Source organism: Nerophis lumbriciformis, linkage group LG15 (genome assembly GCF_033978685.3).
Source record: "Nerophis lumbriciformis linkage group LG15, RoL_Nlum_v2.1, whole genome shotgun sequence".
NCBI lineage: Eukaryota > Metazoa > Chordata > Actinopteri > Syngnathiformes > Syngnathidae > Nerophis > Nerophis lumbriciformis.
The window spans coordinates 31,406,900-31,429,739 of NC_084562.2; the positions used below are offsets into that span (position 1 = coordinate 31,406,900).

Consider the following 22,840-nt stretch of genomic DNA (forward strand, 5'->3'; position numbering starts at 1 on the left):
CTTACTGTACCGTAAATGTGGCTGCTTTAACAAAGTAATTTCCTGAAAAGGATCAATTAAGTATCTAAAAGTAGTTTGCAATGTAAAACAAGTCAGTCATTTACAACTATAATCCTCTTTTTATTGATTATTTAAAAAAATTCACATCAGGAGGATTTTTTTTTACATCCATCCATTTTCTATTGGGGTCACGTGGGGTGCCGGAGCCTATCTCAGCTGCATTCAGGCGGAAGGCGGGGTACACCCTGGACAAGTCGCCACTTCATCGCAGGGCCAACACAGATAGACAGACAACATTCACACTCACATTCACACACTAGGGCCAATTTATTGTTGCCAGTCAACCTATCCCCAGGTGCATGTCTTTGGAGGTGGGACGTATTTTTCTTAATTGCAGAAATGGAGTATGAGCAAAATATTATTCAGAAAATTATAGTAATGGCTTGTATCTCGTATGTAGTCGACTATATTTAACTTTTTTGCTGTTGACCTACATTCAATTGGTTTCAGTTGTCATGATCCGTTGCACGGGTCATTTTCTGTTTAGTTTGATATTTCCTTATTTGTTGGTTAATTCTGTTTCAGCACCCTTGTTTATGTTCTCAGTTGCCATGGGTGCTAGTTTTTGTCACCTGCCTCTGATTAGTGGTCGGGACGCTCACATTCTCCTGGTCACTAATCGGAGAGCTATTTATTCCTGTCTTGCGCCATACTCTGCCTTTGGATATGAGTTTAGAATTACTAGCTTCTTGCTCCGTTGTTGGCTAGTCTATTGCTAAGCTTTACCGTAGCTTCTCGTGCCATCCGCACGATTTCCTTTTTTCGTATCATTTGCCTTGTTATTTGAATAAATCATCCGTCTTACCTGCACGCTGTTTTCGGACGGCCTTCTGCCTCTTTGGGAAAAGACCACCGCAAAATCACGCAACTCCGATGCGACAAACACAAACGTTAAGACCAAAGTGACCCCAAAAGCCTTTAATTTTTACCTTACGTAATCTCAAAGAATTGTTTGTGAGTTAGGTTTAACAAAACATTTTATTTTGTCATGATAAATCAGTATATTACATCAGCCACATAACTGTTTTCTATAGTTAGTTAGTTAGTAACATAACTCAAAAAGTTATGTCCGGATTTAAAACTTTCAGAAAACGACAGAAATTAGATAAGAAACAATTGATTAGATTTTGTGCCTGATTTGTATAACATCTACTACGTTACCTTACATTTACGATACAAGCTTCAACTTCTGTGTGTGTTAGGTAGCAGCCCCACTGAGAGTAAGTGCTTTTCTAGCTCATGTATGTGGCCCTTGGTCGAAAACGTTTGGACACAGCTTTAATGTCATTCTGACTTTGACCTTGTCACTCATGTACATCTACTTCAGCGTGCTCTTTTTAGTAATAGGAACCCACAGTAGACCATTGGTCGACATAGAAGAGAGGGATTGACGACATAAGCAGGACAACCTTTCCACTGTAATATCATTTATCAAGCAGTGATGAAAGAGCAATGGATAAACTGGATAACCTCTCTCTGTTCATATTCACAATGAGAGTCCACACTATCAATTTACCAAAAACATCATGGCATTCAAGTTTTTGCAATTACAATGGTCTTCTTGGCTTACTCCTAAACTGGACTAAATGAGTCACCCAGTTAACGTGAACACAAATGACGCAGAGTCTAAAAGACCAGGCATTGATTGTGCACCTGGCTAACCTTTGATGCTTGTTGTGACGTTACCAAGAACACTGATGCTACTCATGCCCTGATGAAAGGTGGATTTTTGTCACATCAAGAGTTTAAGTTCAACTTTGCATGTTGAATTTTAGTTAGTTTTTACACAGGATGACCTTCCTGATGCAACCCTCTTATTTGTCCAGCCTGTGAACCAGCACTCGGGGCTAAATAGGGTGCCCCTCAGCGAAATGCTGCTCTGCAAAACCAGTGCGTTAACGCTACGTGCCAGTGATGATGTTGAGGAAAGTTTGCTATTATATTCTTATCACTAACAGAACAGGAAGTGGCCAGGAATGAGTTTGCATGAAAATATCATATAAAGCGCTCCATCATCTACTTTGTTTCACTGCAGGCCAAAGTGGCCCAAATCAGATTGTTTCCAGCAGACAGTTTACACTGCAAGCAAAATGGGATCTTTATCAGACTCCAGTGTAAATGTGCACAAGCCCCAATGTGGCCCCAGTGTGGCCTCGACGTCGCTTGCATGCACAGGTCAATAAAGCGAAAACTAAGAAAGTTTACCAGATTCTGTAAATGAACAAGAAAGTCGCTAATACAAAATAAAAGTAGCCACAACTTAAAAATGTGTGTTTTTTTACGTGAAAATAAAGTAATATAATGTATGAATGGATATGTATAGTGTAATATATTTGGGAGGGTTTATGGCTGTTAAGTAGAGGCAACACAGAAATCAGCGTGGATCTACGTTAGCTTTGTTTTTTAACTCACTTGCGTAAACAATTACGCAATGTACGTAACACGTAAGCAAATACACCACGCCAAATTCCGGTCCTTCAACAATCGCTATTTCTTTGGAATCAAAATATATATATATATATATATATATATATATATATATATATATATATATATATATATATATATATATATATATATATATTACAAAATTACATATGGCCTATTATTTGGAGACTTTTTTTTTTTTTTTTTAATATTAATTTTTTAATCAATCAACAAAACAATACACAACAACACCACAACAATGCAATCCAATTCCAAAACCAAACCCGTCCCAGCAACAACAATAAACAGAGCAATTGAGAGCAATTGAGGACACACAAATCCAAATGTGGTGAAACAAAAATGAACATTATCGACAACAGCATCAATATTACTAACAATTTCAAAATAGCAGTGATTAAAAAACCCTCATTGAGATTATCATTAAAAACATTAAGAAAAATAAATAAAAATAAATTAGAAATGAACAATAGTGTCACAGTGGCTTACACTTGCATCACATCCCATAAGCCCGACAACACACCGCGTCCAACATTTTCCACAAAGATATAATAAGTCATATTTTGGTTCATTTAATAGTTGAAACAAATTTAAATAATGGATCCCATATTCCAATATATGACTCATTATTATCTAAACTAAATGCAGTTTGTTCTACTGATATCATCTCCATAGCTTGTGTGTACCAGTCAGTATGAGTTGGACTATCAACAGCTATCAATTTTTTTAAATAGTACCCTTTTTGTTATTATGCATACTGAAAGAAAAGCATTTTTACTCTTTGATGGCACGTTACTAAATTGATGCAGATCCCCAAGAATACAAGTTTGCAGTGTCATTGGGATGTTTATATTAAGGAATGCGATTGCTTCTTTTGTTGTTTTCAACCATAACTCTTTTATTCTCTGACATTCCCACAATAAATGAACAAGAGTTGCCTCGGCTGCCCGACACTTCATACATAACTTGCTATCTACTACGCCAATTTTAAACAGCTGAGAAGATGTAAAATGCAATCTATTCAATATCTTAAATTGAGTCAGCTTATATTTAATGCTTCTAAAGGGCTTATTGGCATTTTTCCAAATATCATTCCATGATATGTCTCTTTCATATAAAATGTTTAAGTCCATCATCCATTTCCGAACACATGCATCATTTGCATTTCTAGAATGGTGTTCGTTTATTATTCCATAAAATAGTTTAATTAATTTATTAATTGTATCTTGATTAAAAAGTGCATCTTCCAGTTCATGGCTATTTAAGGACATACTTTCAGAGGATATGCATTTATTTACAGCGTGTTTTAAAGAGATAAAATGTAAAAAATGATTTCTGGGTACATTGTATTGATCAACTAAATCATTGAACGGTTTAAAAGAGTTTTTATTAATAATATGATGAGGTTTAGTAATACCTCTGTCTTTCCATGTTGTCCATTTAACCACATTTTTATTAATGATAATATTAGGATTGTACCAAAGCGGTTGATTGACAGATGTCATTGGGTTGATTCCTAGTATTTTCTGGCACAATTTTAGAATGTTAAAGGTGGCTTCTATTGGGCTCTGCCTCAATTCATTTGGTATTTTTTAATATAATATAAGCTCCCCACATCAATGTCCAAATTCATTAACATATTTTTGTCTATGTTGATCCAGTCCTTATCTGCAGAAGAATGGAATAAGTGGCTTGCTTGTTCACAACCGAAGGAGATATAATAATGTAAGAAGTTTGGTAATTGTAGTCCTCCTTTATCTTGTGTACAAGACAACCTTAAGTATGAACATCTGGCCTTCTTTCCACACCATATAAAATGTGATACCATTGTATGTATTTTCTTAAACCAACTTTTATTAATTAGGACAGGCATCATTTTCAGTATATAATTAACTGCTGGCAGTATACTCATTTTTACTATGTTCACCCGACCCCAAAGTGATATTTGGAGACGTGACCAGAGTTCCATTTTGGTTTCTATCTTATTTTTTAAATGTTTAAGATTTAGATCTCTGCTTGCATAAAGGTTTGGTGTAATATGTAGCCCTAGATATATGATTTCTGCCTCTTTCCATTTAATTTTGGAGTTCTAAACTTGTGATTTCTTGCAGTGTTTATTAAGTGGTAATATTTCACATTAACTTTATACCCTGATAAACAGCCATATTCAGTGATGACATTATTGATATAGTAAAGAGAGGAGTTAACATGTGACAGGTAGAGAATTATGTCGTCACAATACATCAATAGCTTATTATACTGAGAGCTAATTAGGAGACTATTGACTAGTGATGCACCGAAAATTCGGCTGCTCTCCAAAACAGGATGTTATGATGATGTACCCACTTCCGCTGTCGGGATGTGTCTTTCACGAATGACATAGCTGACGAAAAGTCGCATTGTGGTTGCATTCAGGTCGCATTGCCGTTTAGATTGAAGTCACATTTGAAAAGATCAGACTCCATTCGCATTCAGACTACCTCCTGATGTGGCCTGAATCTGATGCAAAAAGATCGGATTTGAAGCACTTTGGAGAGTTTAGACTGGCAGCAAAATCCGATCTCTGTCACTTGAGGACAAAAAATTCAGATTTGGTGTGCAGTGTAAACAAGGCCATTCATTAATTGACATTTTCACGCAAAATGGAGCCTCCCAACAATCACGAGCATGTGATCTGCATATAGGGAGGAGCATATATCCAATAGGTGAGTCCTGGCCAGGAATCAAACAGGCGCCGTCTGCATGAAATACAGCAGCGTGTAACAATATACCACCGGGGCAAACAGATTAAGTTGAACAAAAATACATGAATAATAAATCAGTTTGGTGTTAGATATTGATGCAAAAGAGCACATTGTTAAATTTTAATCAGTCACTCAGTTTATAAAGAAGGACAGACAAAAATGTATGTGTTTCTGCACATATTTGGAGATTGTAAATTAATTACTCAAATGCATACAGTGTTCGAGTAATGCAGCATTTGGCTCAAAATTTCTACACCATGCCCAAACAAGTGCATCTGTCAGTCATCCCTGAAATCTGTTCAAGGGGTCATTAACTAGGATACATTTCTTTAACCCCGCCTGTACACCCTTTATCACGATGACTTTTTGGTTGGTCTCACAGAATGAAACCACTTAACCCTCTTTTTGGGCATGCAGCCAATTTGGATTAAAGGTATCAGATAACTTTGCACATGATTCATGTCCTCCCAGGCTGGCTATGAGAACATATGTCTCGGTAGATAATCCAAGATTTGCACAAGAATGTGGTCATTTTTAGTTATAGTTATGTTACGAGTGTACGAACACTGTGTTTAGTGACCTCATGTTAGCCTCCTCCATGTTTTTCAATCACATGTTTTGAAACAAGTCTACTCCAAATTGTAATCATTGTTTAAGCTCAGTATGTTTTTTTTCCTCTTGACACTAAGCATCAAGGATTGGAATTGGGGGTTAAATCACCAAAAATGATTTCCGGGCGCGGCCACCGCTGCTGCTCACTGCTCCCCTCACCTCCCAGGTGGTGATCAATGGTGATGGGTTAAATGCAGAGAATAATTTCGCCACACCTAGTGTGTGTGTGACAATCATTGCTACTTTAACTTAAGTCATTACATCATAGCGTTATTGCATCCATAAAAGCCACCAACAAGACTGTACTCCAATTACATGTCATGGCCTGAATATTAAGAAAGTATTAGCGATATTGTTATCATGAGCGCTAACGCAGAGGAACTATTTTTAGCAGGCGCATTGATCACAGAGAGGTAAGTAGCTTATGCAGCCATGACATACTGAACCTTAAAAAGTTAAAGCTGTGAGCTGCTGCATCGCCTCTGATTTGGTAATATTTCATTCTAGATTATAAATCATGCCTCTCCCTTTTATAGTACAAGGTTGTTGTCATAACCCGAGAAGTTGGTCAACTTTGACATTCAACTTATATATATAAAGACACGGAAAGACGCTTGTTTGCGGTCAAAACATATTTTTTTTCTTTTACCACCGTGAGGATTATGTTTAATTGAGAGCAGACATTGTACAGTAAGCAATTGTTTCCTAATGTTTGTCGTTTGTATTACTTGCTTAACACATATCAATACTGCTACTGGGCAGCACGGTGATAGAGGGGTTAGTGCGTCTGCCTCACAATACGAAGGTCCTGAGTATTCCTGGGTTCAATCCCGGGCTTGGGATCTTTCTGTGTGGAGTTTGCATGTTCTCCCCGTGACTGCGTGGGTTCCCTCCGGGTACTCCGGCTTCCTCCCACCTCCAAAGACATCCACCTGGGGATAGGTTGATTGGCAACACTAAATTGGCCCTAGTGTGTGAACCTGAGTGTGAATGTTGTCTGTCTATCTGTGTTGGCCCTGCGATGAGGTAGCGACTTGTCCAGGGTGTACCCCGCCTTCCGCCCGATTGTAGCTGAGATAGGCTCCAGCGCCCCCCGCGACCCCGAAGGGAATAAGCGTTAGAAAATGGATGGATGGAATACTGCTACTTGCTAGATCTGCCTTTCACCCAGCATCTAAAACCTGTAGCTCATTCTCCTTATATTCAGGCTCAAAAATATAAAGTTCTGGATCGTCATTAGTCTCAAAGTAGTTGTTTCCTGGCTCTCTTGAAGTCTGCCACATAGTTGTCGTAGTTGTTGTTGTTGAATAAAATAGTGACGTGTATGTGAAATTATTGCTTAAAATGAGCAAAATATGTACATATTATATGTTATTAAGAATACTACATTACTTATATAATTACAGCATGTATCTAAAACGTTGATGGAGGTTTTTGGATGTTTTTAGAGCGCTTTAGAGACGGAATAGACAAAATGACGCAATGACTCGCATTACCTCCATTGTTAGCAGACTTTTTCTAGCATTTATTTACGCGTTACAATCTATAAAAAATAAATTAAAAAAACATATGTGTGCTTCTGTAACATAAGTATTGATAGGCAAAATTCCAAGAAAAAAGGTTTCTGGAATTTTGCCTATCGTTCAAAATCATTTTGAGAAACAAGTATACATATGTCTTTGTTTTTTAATTAGGATTTTAAAGATGATAAAAACGCTTGGAAGTTGCGGCTAATGGGAGTCAGCGTTGTAGCCTTCAAATCCCTCTAAGACAACTTAAAAACCCTCAATCATCGTTTTGTATACACACTCCAAGTATATATAATGTAGTAACAGACACGTTCATAACAATATGTAATATGTTCAATATTTACCGTATTTTGATCATTTTTAATAATTTTCGGGGCTGACTTCTTCCGTGCATTGATTTCTGTTTCCATAGCAGCGCACGTCCGACTTCCAGTGTGTCCCTACTTCCGGATACAAAACACCTGTGTGTCTTCTAATCATGACAGACTTGGTAACAAACAACAAAGACTATTTTTGGACAAATGAAGATTCACAACCTTATCTTTTTGAAGCTGAATGAAGAAAGGATTAAGTGCTGCTTCTAGAAGCGAGCACGAAGAAAAGGGTGAAACATTGGAACAGACAGAACCCGATAGAGTGAGGTGAAATCGAATCGAAGCTGCAAATGTGGAATTTGGAGAGAAGCTATTTCGACATAAATGGCGTGCTTACCCCAAATGAACCACAAAAAATGTTCCTGGCCAGCTGGACCAAAGATACAACTGTCCATCGAGTGAGTCACACTTTATATTGATCCTGATACACGCAGCATCTCATGTGTTTATCATGACAGACAGCATACGCTGTATTGCTGGCTGTGTACAAACAAAACGTGAAATGTGGGCTAATATTTTACAGATACTGTAATATGATTGTTCATGTTTTTCAGTCAGTAAAGATTGGTCATCTATCGCAGTGTTGTGCTGACGTAGAAGCTCGCTTATCTCTTGCCGCAGTTAGCTTTTACGGCTTATACCAATGCACATCCATGTGTTACTACACTAGAAAGAGAGTTCCACAGTGTTCGCTCCTACAATAACAATATCGCTACAGTTTGGTTATTATACAGGATTTAGAAAGTAAATAAAGTATTGGTGACCATTTTTGAAGTGATTTAGCGGTACAATCGATTGCTCCCATTAGCTGCATTGCTAGCTACCTAGAACGAGCCGATTTTAACATGTTAGAATGCAAAAAAAATAAAAAATACCTTTTGTCTTCTTGTCTCTCCTAATGGTTGTGAACATAAAGCAAAATTCCCAAAAAAGTGCAGTTCCCCTTTAAACTCTTCTATATCAAACAGCTCATCAAGTCCTGGTCCAGCCTGTTGTTATTACTTAAGAATAAGTAAGACTAGTCGTCGACATACATGGTCGACTGCATTTCTCGACATAAAATTTGAGAGGCACATGTGTCATTTCTGTGAAAAATCGGTCACAATACAACCTGTGGTGTATTGTTAATTGCATTACACACTAAGCAGTGTAAAACTAATACAGCAACATAACAACTGTCTAGCAGTAAGGAGGAACTCAATTATGGAACCTTCCGCACCACTTATTCAAATATTTAAATGAATGTATGTATATATTACAGCCTGTATGTATATTTTTCCCACTATAGAACTTCAGAAGTCTTAAGACAAAATTGTGCACCATTTAATAATATATCATTTAAGGCCAAAGTAGACAGAAACATGAAATCGATGCTCATGATGAGTGTATCTAGACTTCAGATTACAACTGACAACTATTCACAGCTATGACTGGGCATTTTAGAGTCTCGAATTAACCTAATATATCATTCTTTGGTCTTCAACAGGAAACCGTTGTAATCAAACCCACAAATGCCTAGAAAATGTAAATTAAATCAAAAGGTGGACATCCTAACCACACATTCCACCGTGTTACCCAATCAAATCCTGATTGATTTATTGTAAACCCATTGCAGTGCTGTATAATGGCAAAAATCTGTCGCTGTCCTAATACTTATAAAATAAATAACTATTATATAATTTTATAAACGACCTAGGATACAATATCAATGCCTCTGAAAAAGGTATGAACTCACAAACAATGACTGTGTCTCTCGAACACCATGCAGTAAAATAGAAGTGGTTAGAAAATTAGTTGAGATGATGTGATTTTCAACAAGTTAATAAAGTAGACCATTTTAATGAGAAGTGTGGATTACACGTTTGAGTTAGAAAGCAACTGTCAACAATTTTTTTCACCCAGATGATTCTTGAATGACATTTTCAAAGAGCACTCAACAAGCCTGTTGTCCTACTACCACTTATTATCAGCTTCACTAACACAATCAGTCTGGTTTATTTACCAGTAATAGCTTATTTTGTAACCTTTAGCAAAGTTGATCATTTTTGCCCCAGGACTACGTTACCTTTAAGTCTCAATCAGCCCCTCCTTAGGCGAGTGTTTATAGTACGGTATTGTGGAAAAACAATACGGTCAGTATGGCTTGTAAGCCTTCTTACACCATTACCTTCTAATCATAGAGTAAAAATGTCAGAAAATACAATGCGGGTTCTATATTTACAATATTTTGGCAAATTCATTCATCACTCTGAGTACAATTTAGCCAAATCCATTCAGAATCTGCTAAGTACTAATGTCCAACTCACCCAAAAGGGCAGATACAACCACTCACACACGGCTCATGTGCAGAGCAGGTAAGGTTGAGCAGGTAAGATTCACAGGTGCGCTCACAGGTCACACCTCTTCCTGCAAGTTGGCTGCTCTGACCCTCTGAGCAGTTGTGGTATAACTGATCTTCCGGACATAAGCTGTCTGCAAGAAGAAGAATGATTCTGAATTTTTAATCTTTTAATTGAATATTAAATAATCCATACATGTGTTCCTCAACATTCACATACCATGAACTAAATCATTATCATCTCCAATGTAGTGTAGTTATGAACTTCAGGAATAAACAGTTTTAATTATAATAGCTTTTCAATCCTAATAAAATAGTATCATTACTATCTTGGTTAAAGCGTTTCATTGTGACACAGCTTTTACTTACCACCCTCTGATGTCTGTAACAGAAATGTACCATCCGTACACAGCCTGCAAGGACAAAACAATGATCAGTGCCTGGATTTAACTCAACAAACAAGCCATTTTAATTGAACCCAAACTAATATAGTGAGTCACTTCTCATTTGTTAAACAGTCATGTGGAAAGAAACATCTTGTGGTCGTGGAAAAAATCTCAATTGGTTTTAGAAAGGTCAAATTATTGGCAAGCATGAGAAAGCATTCACGGTAAAATTTTGTTAAAAACTGACCAATACATTATTAGAAAGTGGTGGGGGAACTTTGCAAAGTGGTCAGAATCTCTCGTCATCAATACAAAAATGTATACAACTATAAAGTAGTAATGCAACTATTCATAAACAACGGCCATCTAATAAAGCAAATACGAGTTCTGCTTGTATGCCTGACTTAGGTCTTGAGGACTTAAATATTTTAAGAACACTTACCCTTTATGTCATATTGGTCAACATAATTACAGTATGTACCACCATAGTTTGGCAAACTCCGAAAACAAGAGAAGGAGCTTTTTTTATTATCTTGTGTGTGCAGTGGTACTTCGGCTAGCTCATGAGTTTTTAGGGATCTGAGCTGTCTTTCAGCTAATTGTTATGGTTTAGCTCTCCAACACAAAATCTGGTCACGAGCCTCCCCGACATTAGTTAGCGTAAAGATTGTCCCAGTAAACCCCGTAAGATTCAACCAAAACACGTCTCACTCGCCCGACACTAGTTAGCGTAAGGAATGCCACAGTAAACCCCGTAAGATTCGACCAAAACATGTCTCACTCGCTAGCATTAGTTATTAGCTTGATATTATACAGATAAACTTTGTTTTTCCAACTATGAGTTGGTAGAAAGTGACTTTGAAAGACAGTGCTGAGAAGGGGAAGCAAATCATATTAATTGAATTAAAGAAAGACATCATTAAAAATAAAGAGTGTGTAGCCAACTTGGTGAAGCATTACTATCATAGCGCTGCTACAATAATCTGTGCCATTCTGAAGCAGAATGAGTTGAGTGTTGAAATTATTTCTAACGGGTTGACATTTATCCATGAAAAAAAATGGAGAAACTGCTGATGGAGAAGCAGCTTGTAGAAGTAGAAGTTGGCTCTCCAAGGTAATTGTTGTACATGTATTATTACATTATTTAATACAACTACTGTAGTTGCTTTTGGTACAATATACTGTGTCTAGAAGTTTGTTTTTCTTATTCAAAAGGATTTCACATGTTGAAGTTGTGGTGTTTTTGTAGGCTCAGCACAGATTAATTTATTTTCAATCAATTACAACTGCATTAGGAAGATTGATTTGAGATACAAGTAGTTTGGGTTACGAGCTGCGTCACAGAACTAACTAAACTCGCAAGTCGAGGTACCACTGTAGTTGTACAGTTTATCATTGAGTAGAGGCAGAGACGGGGAGGAGGATCTTACTGAACACCTGCTGATGTCATGATCACGTCTCCTGGTTCATAATCAGCCCCAAGGAACGTGCAGGGACACTCACTCCTGCAAAAAACACCAGATGTTGGGAGTTAACTACACAACATAAGTACAAGGTATATTGACATTAAGGCTTTGACTTTATGTGAAATGAAACAAGAGAAATTAAAAGTGGATGGTTGTATGGTAAACACAAAAGCCCATGTGACATATGGGCCACATACTGGCCTCCGTAAGTCCCCTCTCACTGGTTATCAGATATCTGTGTTGTCCCGAGACTAAGTGGGAATGAAAGGGGGGTTTCACGGTGACTTCCTTGAAGTAACTCTAGCACATAGTAAGTAATGCTGCATTGGGATGTAAAATCGTGGGACAGTTAAGAGTAGCTGTATAGCTTTCCTTACAAGACAGCATGAATGGGAGTGCTCAGTTAGTGAGTGCTCTAAGGTATTTTTGCCACCCAGCAGTACAGTTTGCTTCAGCTTTAGGTGATAGGAATTTTGTTGTCATTTCAAATTTGAAAAGATGGAGAGTGCACCAAAATAGTTGAACTGTGATTTCACCACTTTAATGCATATGCTGGGATACAATCTGCAGTTTGAGTACTTACGGTCAGAGTTACGGCAGACTTTACTTTACTTTTTTTTAAATAAACAGTCACTTTCACAACACAAAATTATATCGGCTGGGAACATCTCTGCGCTGCTGACCCGTCTCCGCTCGGGATGGTGTCCTGCTGGCCCCACTATGGACTGGACTCTTACTATTATGTTGGATCCACTATGGACTGGACTCTTACTATTATGTTGGATCCACTATGGACTGGACTCTCACAATATTATGTTAGACCCACTCGACATCCATTGCTTTCGGTCTCCCCTAGAGGGGGGGGGTTACCCACATATGCGGTCCTCTCCAAGGTTTCTCATAGTCATTCACATCGACGTCCCACTGGGGTGAGTTTTTCCTTGCCCGTGTGTGGGCTTTGTGCCGAGGATGTCGTTGTGGCTTGTGCAGCCCTTTGAGACACTTGTGATTTAGGGCTATATAAATAAAGATTGATTGATTGATGATTGATATATCTTGTTTACGTTTGTGTAATTTACAGAAAAGATAAAAAGCTGTCAGTTAAAATCAGAAATTTCAGTTGAAGTATGCTAAAATACCTAACAAAAATTCAACATCTCCCGGATTGGCTGACTCATGCTGCAAGGTGGTTGTCAACATTGGCGGTTTTCGACATATTAAAACTAGCCATTGGTTGCACATTTACTTGAGACATCGGCCAGAGACACATGGAGAATGTCTCATAAAAAGGATTGTTTAACTTGCAGTTTGTTGGCATCCAATTCAGCAACATTTAAATGAGTGCATTTTGTTAGTTGCAGAAAAAGAGAAAAAATAACATCTGGGAAGTCTACAGCAAAGTCTACAGCAAAGAAGCAAAGATCATTTGCCATATCCATGCCAAAGCTTATAAGTAAGTGGCAGTTGGTTTCCTGTTGCCCGTTTAACCCTTCTTTGTTTATTTTTATTGAGTTTGACACAAACAAAAATGCTTTTGCAAAAACACTTGAGTAATAATGAATACGTAAATAATACAACAACACATGTTGACAAAAAACGACTATTAAGACCTCTTTGGGTCTCTAACACAATGTCAAAGCAGTCGACCGTCTACAGCAGGGGTGCTCACACTTTTTCTGCAGGCCAGCTACTTTTCAATTGATCAAGTCGTGGGGATCTACCTCATTCATATATATCATTTATATTTACTTATTTATGAAACATATGTTTTTGTTAACAAGTTAAAGGTGTTTAATGATAATACAAGCATGTTTAACACATATAGTTAAAATTGTTAATAAATTAAAGGTGTTTAATGATAATGCAAGAATGTTTAATACATATAGTTAATATTGTTAACAAGTTAAAGGTGTTTAAAGATAATACAAACATGTTTAACACATATAGTTAATATTGTTAATGAATTAAAGATGTTTAATGAAAATACAAGTATGTTTAATACATATAGTTAATATTGTTAACAAGTTAAAGGTGTTTAATGATAATACAAGCATGTTTAACACATATAGTTAATATTGTTAATAAGTTAAAGGTGTTTAATGATAATGCAAACATGTTTAACACATATAGTTAATATTGTTAACAAGTTAAAGATGTTTAGTGATAATGCAAGCATGTTTAACACATATAGTTAATATTGTTAATAAATTAAAGGTGTTTAATGATAATACAAGCATGTTTAACACTTATAGTTAATATTGGTAATAAGTTAAAGGTGTTTAAAGATAATACAAGCATGTTTAACACATATAGTTAATATTGTTAATAAGTTAAAAGTGTTTAGAGATAATACAAGCTTGTTTAATACATATAGATTCCTTTCTTTCATGAAGACAAGAATATAAGTTGGTGTATTACCTGATTGTGATGGCTTGCATTGATTGGAATCAGACAGTGGTGCTGATAAGGTCCGCATTTTCGAATGGAGGAGAAAAAAAGTCCTCCTTTCTGTCCAATACCACATGAAAGTGGTTGGTTTTTGGCATCTTATGTATCCAGCTTCCGTACTCCTTTGTATACACTTTACAAGAAATACATTGTCGGCAAACTCCGTAGCTTGCTAGCTTGTGCACGCGAGCTTTCTGAGACTCTTATTTTGGTAGCGCAGGCAGGATGAAGCAGCGCTTTTATTGTGCAACTGTGCAGTCGGTCTTTGGAGTTTTGACGACAGGTACAGCGCCAGAGTCTGTTGAAATAAAGTGTTTCTCGCCTTCCAGTCGGTAATTTTAATGAGCTGGCAGCAGCCAGCGTCATCTCAGAAGACCCTCGGGTGCCGTGAATGTCAATCAAGTGACGAAAGTGAGTCATAGTGAAGATTTATGATCGCTCATTTTTAGGACTATTTTATTAATGGCTGGCTGGTGATCGACTGACACACCCTCCACGATCAACCGGTAGCTCGTGATCGACGTAATGAGCACCCCTGGTCTACAGTATGTCGACATCGGCTTAATCAGTCTTTTTGAATAATAAAAACAATATGATGGACTAGGACTTGATGAGTTGGTTCACTTTGATGGGTTGTCGACATAAACAGTGTCAACTTAAACGGGTTCCACTGTCGAATTTGACAAACCAAAGTTGTGTTCAAGTTAGAAAAATGATTAATCCAACACCCTGACCTGTGCACACAAAGGTGTGTTCGTTCATTGTAGAACAATCCCTCTGGGCAGACGCAGCCCTCCTCGCACTCCCTCTCACAGTGCTGCGAAGAAGAGAGGGCGGAGCAGCGGCGTTGACAGGATGACACACAAACGCCATACTGCATGGTGGAAGGACAGGTGACCGCTGCAGGGTCACAATCAATCACAATTCTGAGTTTGACTTCAAAATCTATTTGCAAGCAACATAAATTTGTTGTACATTTAAGACCAGACAATTGGTCATAATATCACATTTAAACAGTCTGAAAAGTAAGGGAACAGTTGGCATGAAAGGGTTAGGGTCACAAAGTTGTCATTTACTCATTTTCTACCCCTGATCCTGTTTAGCATCATGGGTGACTTTGGGAGAGAGGTTGGGTAAACCCTGGACTGCTCGAGTCTCCAATGCACCTTTTGTGAGGGAGACAACTGGACAGATAGCAGAGATATTCTGACGGAGATTCGAACCCAAAACCTCTTTGCTGTAAGCTCTGCGACATGCTACCATGCTAAAAAAATATGTTGTAAGAATAAGAAAAAGAAGAAGATAAAAATGTATCTAATTACATTGTACTTTAGTATCCTTTAAAGACTGAAATCATTCTAGGTATCGATAGTATCAACATCTGGATCGATCACGCCTATTTTAAATTTAAGCTTTAGTGGTTAGCTTCTCGTGTCGTCCTGCTCGGTGTGTTTTTTACAAGCTTAATCATTAATTTTCCTCTAGTCCTCCATTAAGAGAATAACAAGTAGCCACGGATTATTTCTGGAGCGGTACCAGCCTGGATGATGTGCTAGCTGACCCGAGTTGTGCCCCGGGGTGGATCACTCTTCCATGTACAACTGTAGATGTTGCTGTGAAGCTGACCTGGCTAAGACCGGAAGAAGATCCCCCCCCATGACTATCTGTTGGCTTCCAATAGACTGGACTCCCACATTTATCTATTAATGTAACAATGAAATATTAATAGCCACTCAACAGCCATTGCAGCCGATCACCCTGGAAGAGGTGTTCCTACAAGCTCGGTCCCTTCTCAAGGTTTCGTCTTTTTCCCCAGCTGGGGTCTTTTGACTTATCCATGCCCGGATGTGGGTTTAGATCAGAAAATGTGGTGAGTTTGTGAAGCCCTTTGAGACTCTTGTAATTAAGGGCTACGTAAATACACTTTGACAGATTGATTGATTTAGAAAGTTAGTTTAATTTCCACCATGTAGGTAAGGATGGTAGCTCGTTTCAGCTTGCTCTCAATTTTGACACTGTGTTCTGGCAAGACATGCAGCCTCCTGGAATTCACGCACACACCTGTGACAAGGAATTCAGAAATGTAATTGTGTCTCCATGAGCGTGCATCCCTTTTGAAAGATGCATTCACGTGAGTACAATCTTTAGCCATTTAACACTGGGACACAGCTGCCGTAAAGATCAGCTGGGCTCGGCAGCTCATTAGCCAAACGCCAATCAGATAAAAAAGACACATTTCAGCCTCAATCCGATCTCATGATCGGGATTAGATTGCTACAATAATGAAATATAAGAAATCCCTAGTTTGCAATTGCCTGGTGTCCAGTCTACGGTCACGCCCAAAGTCAGCTCGGATAGAGTCGAGCTGACCTGCGGTATAGAAAATGGATAGATGGATGGAAGAGGGCCTTCAGTTACACTTACTTGTATCCCCTGTGGTTGATTAACAGTCGTGTCTGCCATCTTTAACCCTTGTTTTAGTCTTTAAAGTGTTTTTATCTTCTTGAAATATTGTCCCACGCTAGTCAGGAAGGTTAACCTCCACTTCTCCTGCAAGATCGTGCAACATCACGAAATCAATGACCACCCTAACCTTCATGAACATTTTCTCTCTTTAGTTTTAATGAGGGTTGATCATAATAGTCAAAAAATAGGTAACATATTTGCTGCATGGGAGACATAATTAAATCAAATCAAATCAAATCAACTTTATTTATAGAGCACATTTAAAATTTACCACAGGGGTAGCCAAAGTGCTGTACAATGAGCAGGTTAAAAGATAAAACGAGTACCGAGCAAACACAACACAACACAAACAGAACACGATAAAAAATAAATAATTAAAATAGAATTAATAAAAACATAAAAACATAAAAACAGGATCACAGCAGGTGTATTATGGGGCGCCATTGCAGGATGGATATCACTCAGTGTTAAAAGCCATGGAATAAAAGTATGTTTTTAAGAGAGATTTAAAAACAGGAAGAGAGGAGGCTTGTCTAACACTCAGAGGTAGGTCGTTCCAGAGCTTGGGAGCAGCAACGGCGAAAGCTCTGTCACCTCTAAGCTTCAGCCTTGTGTCAGGGACCGTCAACAGCAGCTGATCGGCTGATCTTAAGGATCGGGTGGGGCAGTAAGGCTGAAGGAGGTCGGAGAGATAGGTTGGCGCAAGGTTGTTTAGACATTTAAAAACAAATAAAAGGAGTTTAAAATGTATTCGGTAACGCACAGGGAGCCAGTGAAGGGACGCTAAAATAGGGGTGATGTGCTCACGTCTGCGGGTCTGTGTTAGCAGACGAGCAGCAGAGTTCTGCACGAGCTGCAGGCGGGCGAGGGAGGCCTGGCTAATGCCAACATACAGGGCATTACAATAATCAAGACGAGTCGAGATAAAGGCGTGGATTAATTTCTCAAGATCATGTCTTGATAGAAGCGGTTTCACTTTCGCTATTTGGTGTAATTGATAAAAGCTTTTTTGAACAACGCTGCTGATTTAAAACAGTAAAGTAAACAAAAAAGTGTCATTACTGTAACCTGCTCAGTGTAGTTGTAGAACTGTGTGAGCTATCTGACTCCAAACAGTGAACACAAAGAACAGCATCAGCCTCACACACACAAGCAACTATGTCCTTCCACTATGCGCGCTTCAACTAATTCTGGAGCAAATCGGCCAGAACTAAAGGCAAATTCTTATTACACTGTATCAATGTGTATTTGAAGACATTTGAATTTGTGAAAATTATAAATTCATACAATTTAATATTAAAAAAAAATTTTTTTTTAAAGTCTAATCAGCCAAAAATGTCACGACCCACCTGCAGTACAACCCCCTTTTAAAGACCACTGATTTAGAAGATAAACTAAGACGGGCTGTCAAAGTTAATAATGATGCAATAATAACGCGTTACCTGTAAGTTCCTTTAACAACGCTAGTTTAACGCAATTGACGCGCATGCATCCTGACTCCTTTTTGACCCTCGGTCCATTGCGTAGCATGAAAAAAATGTAAAGGCTTTCAGTTACTGTTGAGCCACAAGCTTAAAAATAGCAAGCAGAAATGCACAAATAAAAGGGTACATTATGAAAATCCCATGTCCAACGCCATGTCCTGTTTCTCTCCAGACAAGACAAGACCATTCTATCTTTGATTGTCGTGAGTGAACGCCTGCTGACACGCTTTGCCTCTTGCAGAGGGGTGGAGCTTTACTTCCGTGTTTGGATTACGATTGAGTGCATTGATAACATCAAATGTTGATTGTTACACTAACTGCTTTAAAGTTGAATACAATTCAGCAGAAAAGAAAGACGGTAAGCAGGAGGTCGAGAGTCATTTCTTTTTTTTTTCGGAGACTCTCACTTCGTCAAAACATGTCAAGACACCTCTTCTGTTACCAATCACACACTTCCGGCTTCACAATAATAGTGCTACGGGTCAATTTTGGTCTAACTTCTATAACAAAAAGAAAAAAATGGTCTTACATTACAATCATGCCTAGTCAAAGATGTTTTGAAATGTAATCAGTGATACATATATCGGTGTCCTTTTCTTTTTTAAGTGACACAGTTAGTCATATGAAGCCCTCTGGTTCTCCTGCAGATGCCCTCCCACCTCGCCTGTTTAAGGAGGTACTTGCTACTATTGGACCAAGTGTCCTTAACATTATCAATAGTAGCCTCTCTTCTGGAATAGTTCCAGTAGAGTTTAAACATGCAGTGGTACGACCTCTACTTAAAAAACCCAGCCTCGACCCCTCTCTCCTCTCTAACTTCAGACCTATCTCTAATCTTCCATACATTTCAAAAATATTAGAGAAGGTTGTCTACAGTCAGTTGTTGCCCTTCTTAGAGGATAATGGTATCACTGAGCTGTTCCAGTCCGGTTTTAAAGCCCTCCACAGCACAGAGTCAGCGCTTCTAAAAGTTTTTAACGATATCCTCCTGTCCACTGATTCTGGTAAATATGTTGTCCTGGTGCTTTTAGATCTGTCTGCTGCGTTCCACACCGTCGACCACGCCACCTTAATCACTCGTCTTGAGAACTGTGTGGGCATTAAGGGCGCCGCCCTCAACTGGTTCCGGTCGTACCTAACCGACAGGAGTTTTTGTGTAAAAGTAGACAGTTTTATGTCGTCCACAGCTCCTTTACCACATGGGGTCCCCCAGGGCTCAATCCTTGCCCCAATTTTATTTGCGCTTTACCTTCTCCCCCTTGGTTCTATTTTTAGGAAGTACAGTATTGCATTTCATTTTTATGCCGATGATTGCCAGATTTATTTTCCCATGGCACAAAATAACACGGTTCAACGTCTTATTGACTGCCTGCACGACATCAAAGTCTGGCTTTCAGCTAACTTCCTGAGCCTAAATGAAGATAAAACAGAAGTTATGTTGTTCGGTCCAAGTCGCTCTCCCTCCCCCAACGTTGACCTCGGCACTCTGACCCCGTATCTCAGCGACTGTGTCACAAACCTGGGGGTAAAGTTTGACTCAGATTTTAAATTCGAAAAACAAATCAGCAGCGTCGTTCAAAAAAGCTTTTATCAATTACGCCAAATAGCGAAAGTGAAACCGCTTCTATCAAGACATGATCTTGAGAAATTAATCCACGCTTTTATCTCGACTCGTCTTGACTACTGCAATGCCCTGTATGTTGGCATTAGCCAGGCCTCCCTCACCCGCCTGCAGCTCGTGCAGAACTCTGCTGCTCGTCTGCTAACACAGACCCGCAGACGTGAGCACATCACCCCTATTTTAGCGGCCCTTCACTGGCTCCCTGTGCGTTACCGAATACATTTTAAACTCCTTTTATTTGTTTTTAAATGTCTAAACAACCTCGCGCCAACCTATCTCTCCGACCTCCTTCAGCCTTACTGCCCCACCCGATCCTTAAGATCAGCCGATCAGCTGCTGTTGACGGTCCCTGACACAAGGCTGAAGCTTAGAGGTGACAGAGCTTTCGCCGTTGCTGCTCCCAAGCTCTGGAACGACCTACCCCTGAGTGTTAGACAAGCCTCCTCTCTTCCTGTTTTTAAATCTCTCTTAAAAACATACTTTTATTCCATGGCTTTTAACACTGAGTGATATCCATCCTGCAATGGCGCCCCATAATACACCTGCTGTGATCCTGTTTTTATGTTTTTATGTTTTTATTAATTCTATTTTAATTATTTATTTTTTTATCGTGTTCTGTTTGTGTTGTGTTGTGTTTGCTCGGTACTCGTTTTATCTTTTAACCTGTTCATTGTACAGCACTTTGGCTACCCCTGTGGTAAATTTTAAATGTGCTCTATAAATAAAGTTGATTTGATTTGATTTGATTTCTACCTAAATAAATATTTTCTGGCAAATTGAAATAAAGTGCATATTCTTTTATAACCTGTTCTGATTGATAGTCCACAATTACAGAATGTTGACCAGGCTGAATATAACACTTAAAAATAAATATATAGGCATGTTTTTATTGTCATTAAAAGTGTGTTTATGTCCATTTTGTGTTGAGCTGTTAAAATTTAAAAAACATTTTATTAAAGCAAACTAATTGTCCAGTCATGGTATCACAGACTGAGCATGATATATTACAAATGTGCTTATTACTCACCACAGTCATGTATGCGCGATCGGAAGTCAATGATGACAGAGAATCTACGGCAGTGGCGTGCGTAGTGAGCGACAGCAGCGCAAAAGCAAGCTGTTCCGCATTTACAGGTATCTGAGCGACACTGCTGGTGGAAAAGCACTGGACTGAGGTACTCGTGACAGGAGGAGAACAGATCCTGGTTCAGTATATCACACATCTCGGATGCATAGGCCACTGAACAAAAAAGAAAGGAGAAAGCCAACAATGCATTAAAAGGTAAGCTTGCTGGAAAAGTCTGCTTTTACATGATTGAACAATTGTAGATACGCTTAATATATTCAACATATGTCAGTATATGTAAAATCATGTTGCTGTTTTTTACTTCAAAACTTAAAAGTGTTTTTTAAATGCTGGCAATTAAGTGACCTGTTTATCCAATTTATCAATGGAGCTGCAGTAGCTCAGTCCATAAATGTTTAGGGGAGACCAAACTAAAGGATTTTCTGATGTGAAATTGTGACGTAAATGTCAGAAGTATAATAAGCCATGTTTTAGGCAAGCTTAAAAACATAAATGTGCATGTGCGGTATACAGTATACTCATCAGTAAACAACAATGAACAGGGGCATTGAATGAAAGTGTATTTCTGTCCACCCTCATTAAAATTCAGAGAAAAAGAGCAACTGACCCGCCTGTTGGTGTGTGTCACAGGGTTCCAGCTGAGGACTGGTAAGGCTTAGTGTACATGCTGACGAAACCTTCCATGCATTTCCAAACAGGAAAGGAGTGCTTTCTATCATACCAGCAGGCGACCTGAGGGGGCAAAGATAACATAAATGCAATATTGCAGTGACCGAACAAACCAGGAGCAGAAAAAATAAGTACTTTATCATACACTGCCTGGCCAAAAAACAGTCACAACCTAAATTCGAAATATTAATAGGTTTGAGGTTACGCCAGGTGGTCATGTCAAAGTTCAGCAACATTGTGTACCCAAAGAATGAGGTTAGCTGAGCTTATTACCTGACAACAGTCAAACCTCGGTTTTTGTACACCCCACTTATCGTATGATGATTTGGTTTTCACAAAAGATTTTTGCCAATATTAAAACCTGTTTTTTGTACACTTTTACGATTATCGTTTGGAAAAAAATTGCATGTAACAAATTATCGTTCCGCAGAATCGAGTGCCCAAACAAAGAATCCCTCGTGATTCAGTCTCTAACTCAGTTGCATTGACACCTAGCTAACATAACATGTTGAAATCATGTCAATCAATCTAAAAACAAAAGATAGAGATTATATTATTTTTCGGTATTTTTCTGTTTACCAAAGAATTGTCTGGGACTCTACATACGCAGCACATTAATTTAAAAAACGCTTATTTTTCTTCATCACTATTATAACTCACTGCAGACTTCATGAGAGCCAACAAACATAATAAAACATCACTTAATGTACAATGTCTGCTGTCATTAGAATGCCGACTGCTAGGATGTTCATATATTCCCATTTAGGTGAAGAATGTCTCATAATCCTCACGATGAAACTTTTTGTGTCGTCCTCGCCAGTTTCAGGTCCTTAATGGGTGTCAAAGTGTACCAACTTGTCGGAATACCTACTCAGACATCTCATGTCCAGGTGAGATGCATGATTTATGATCTAAAATAAACTTACAGGGAGCAAGGAAGCGAGGAAGCAGCATACCACTCGACATAAACATAGCGACACATGGAAGTGATCACGGCGCCGCTCTAAAAATGTTGTCTGCATTAGTGCTTCCAATAACAATATCACTAATACTTGATTAATATTCCAGTCACAAAATGTAAATGGAGTATTGTTGGAACTTTTTGAATGGT

The 22,840-nt window shown here is 38.5% G+C and overlaps 1 protein-coding gene across 4 annotated transcripts in view; it reads right to left on the minus strand.

Annotated features, from left to right (window-relative positions):
• The window catches only part of otog (otogelin), a 143,086-nt gene that overhangs the window by 63,680 nt on the left and 56,566 nt on the right, over positions 1-22,840 (minus strand). For all 4 annotated transcript variants that reach the window (XR_009816807.1, XM_061975031.2, XM_061975030.2 and 1 more), the window contains 6 exons: positions 21,668-21,792; positions 21,001-21,213; positions 15,137-15,302; positions 11,919-11,993; positions 10,472-10,515; positions 10,071-10,236 (listed from right to left, as the gene is read on the minus strand). Coding sequence is in view for 3 of the 4 variants with exons in the window: in XM_061975031.2 (XP_061831015.1) it covers positions 10,071-10,236; positions 10,472-10,515; positions 11,919-11,993; positions 15,137-15,302; positions 21,001-21,213; positions 21,668-21,792 (789 nt within the window). In the remaining variant the exon portion in view is untranslated. The remainder of the gene's footprint in view (positions 1-10,070; positions 10,237-10,471; positions 10,516-11,918; positions 11,994-15,136; positions 15,303-21,000; positions 21,214-21,667; positions 21,793-22,840) is intronic.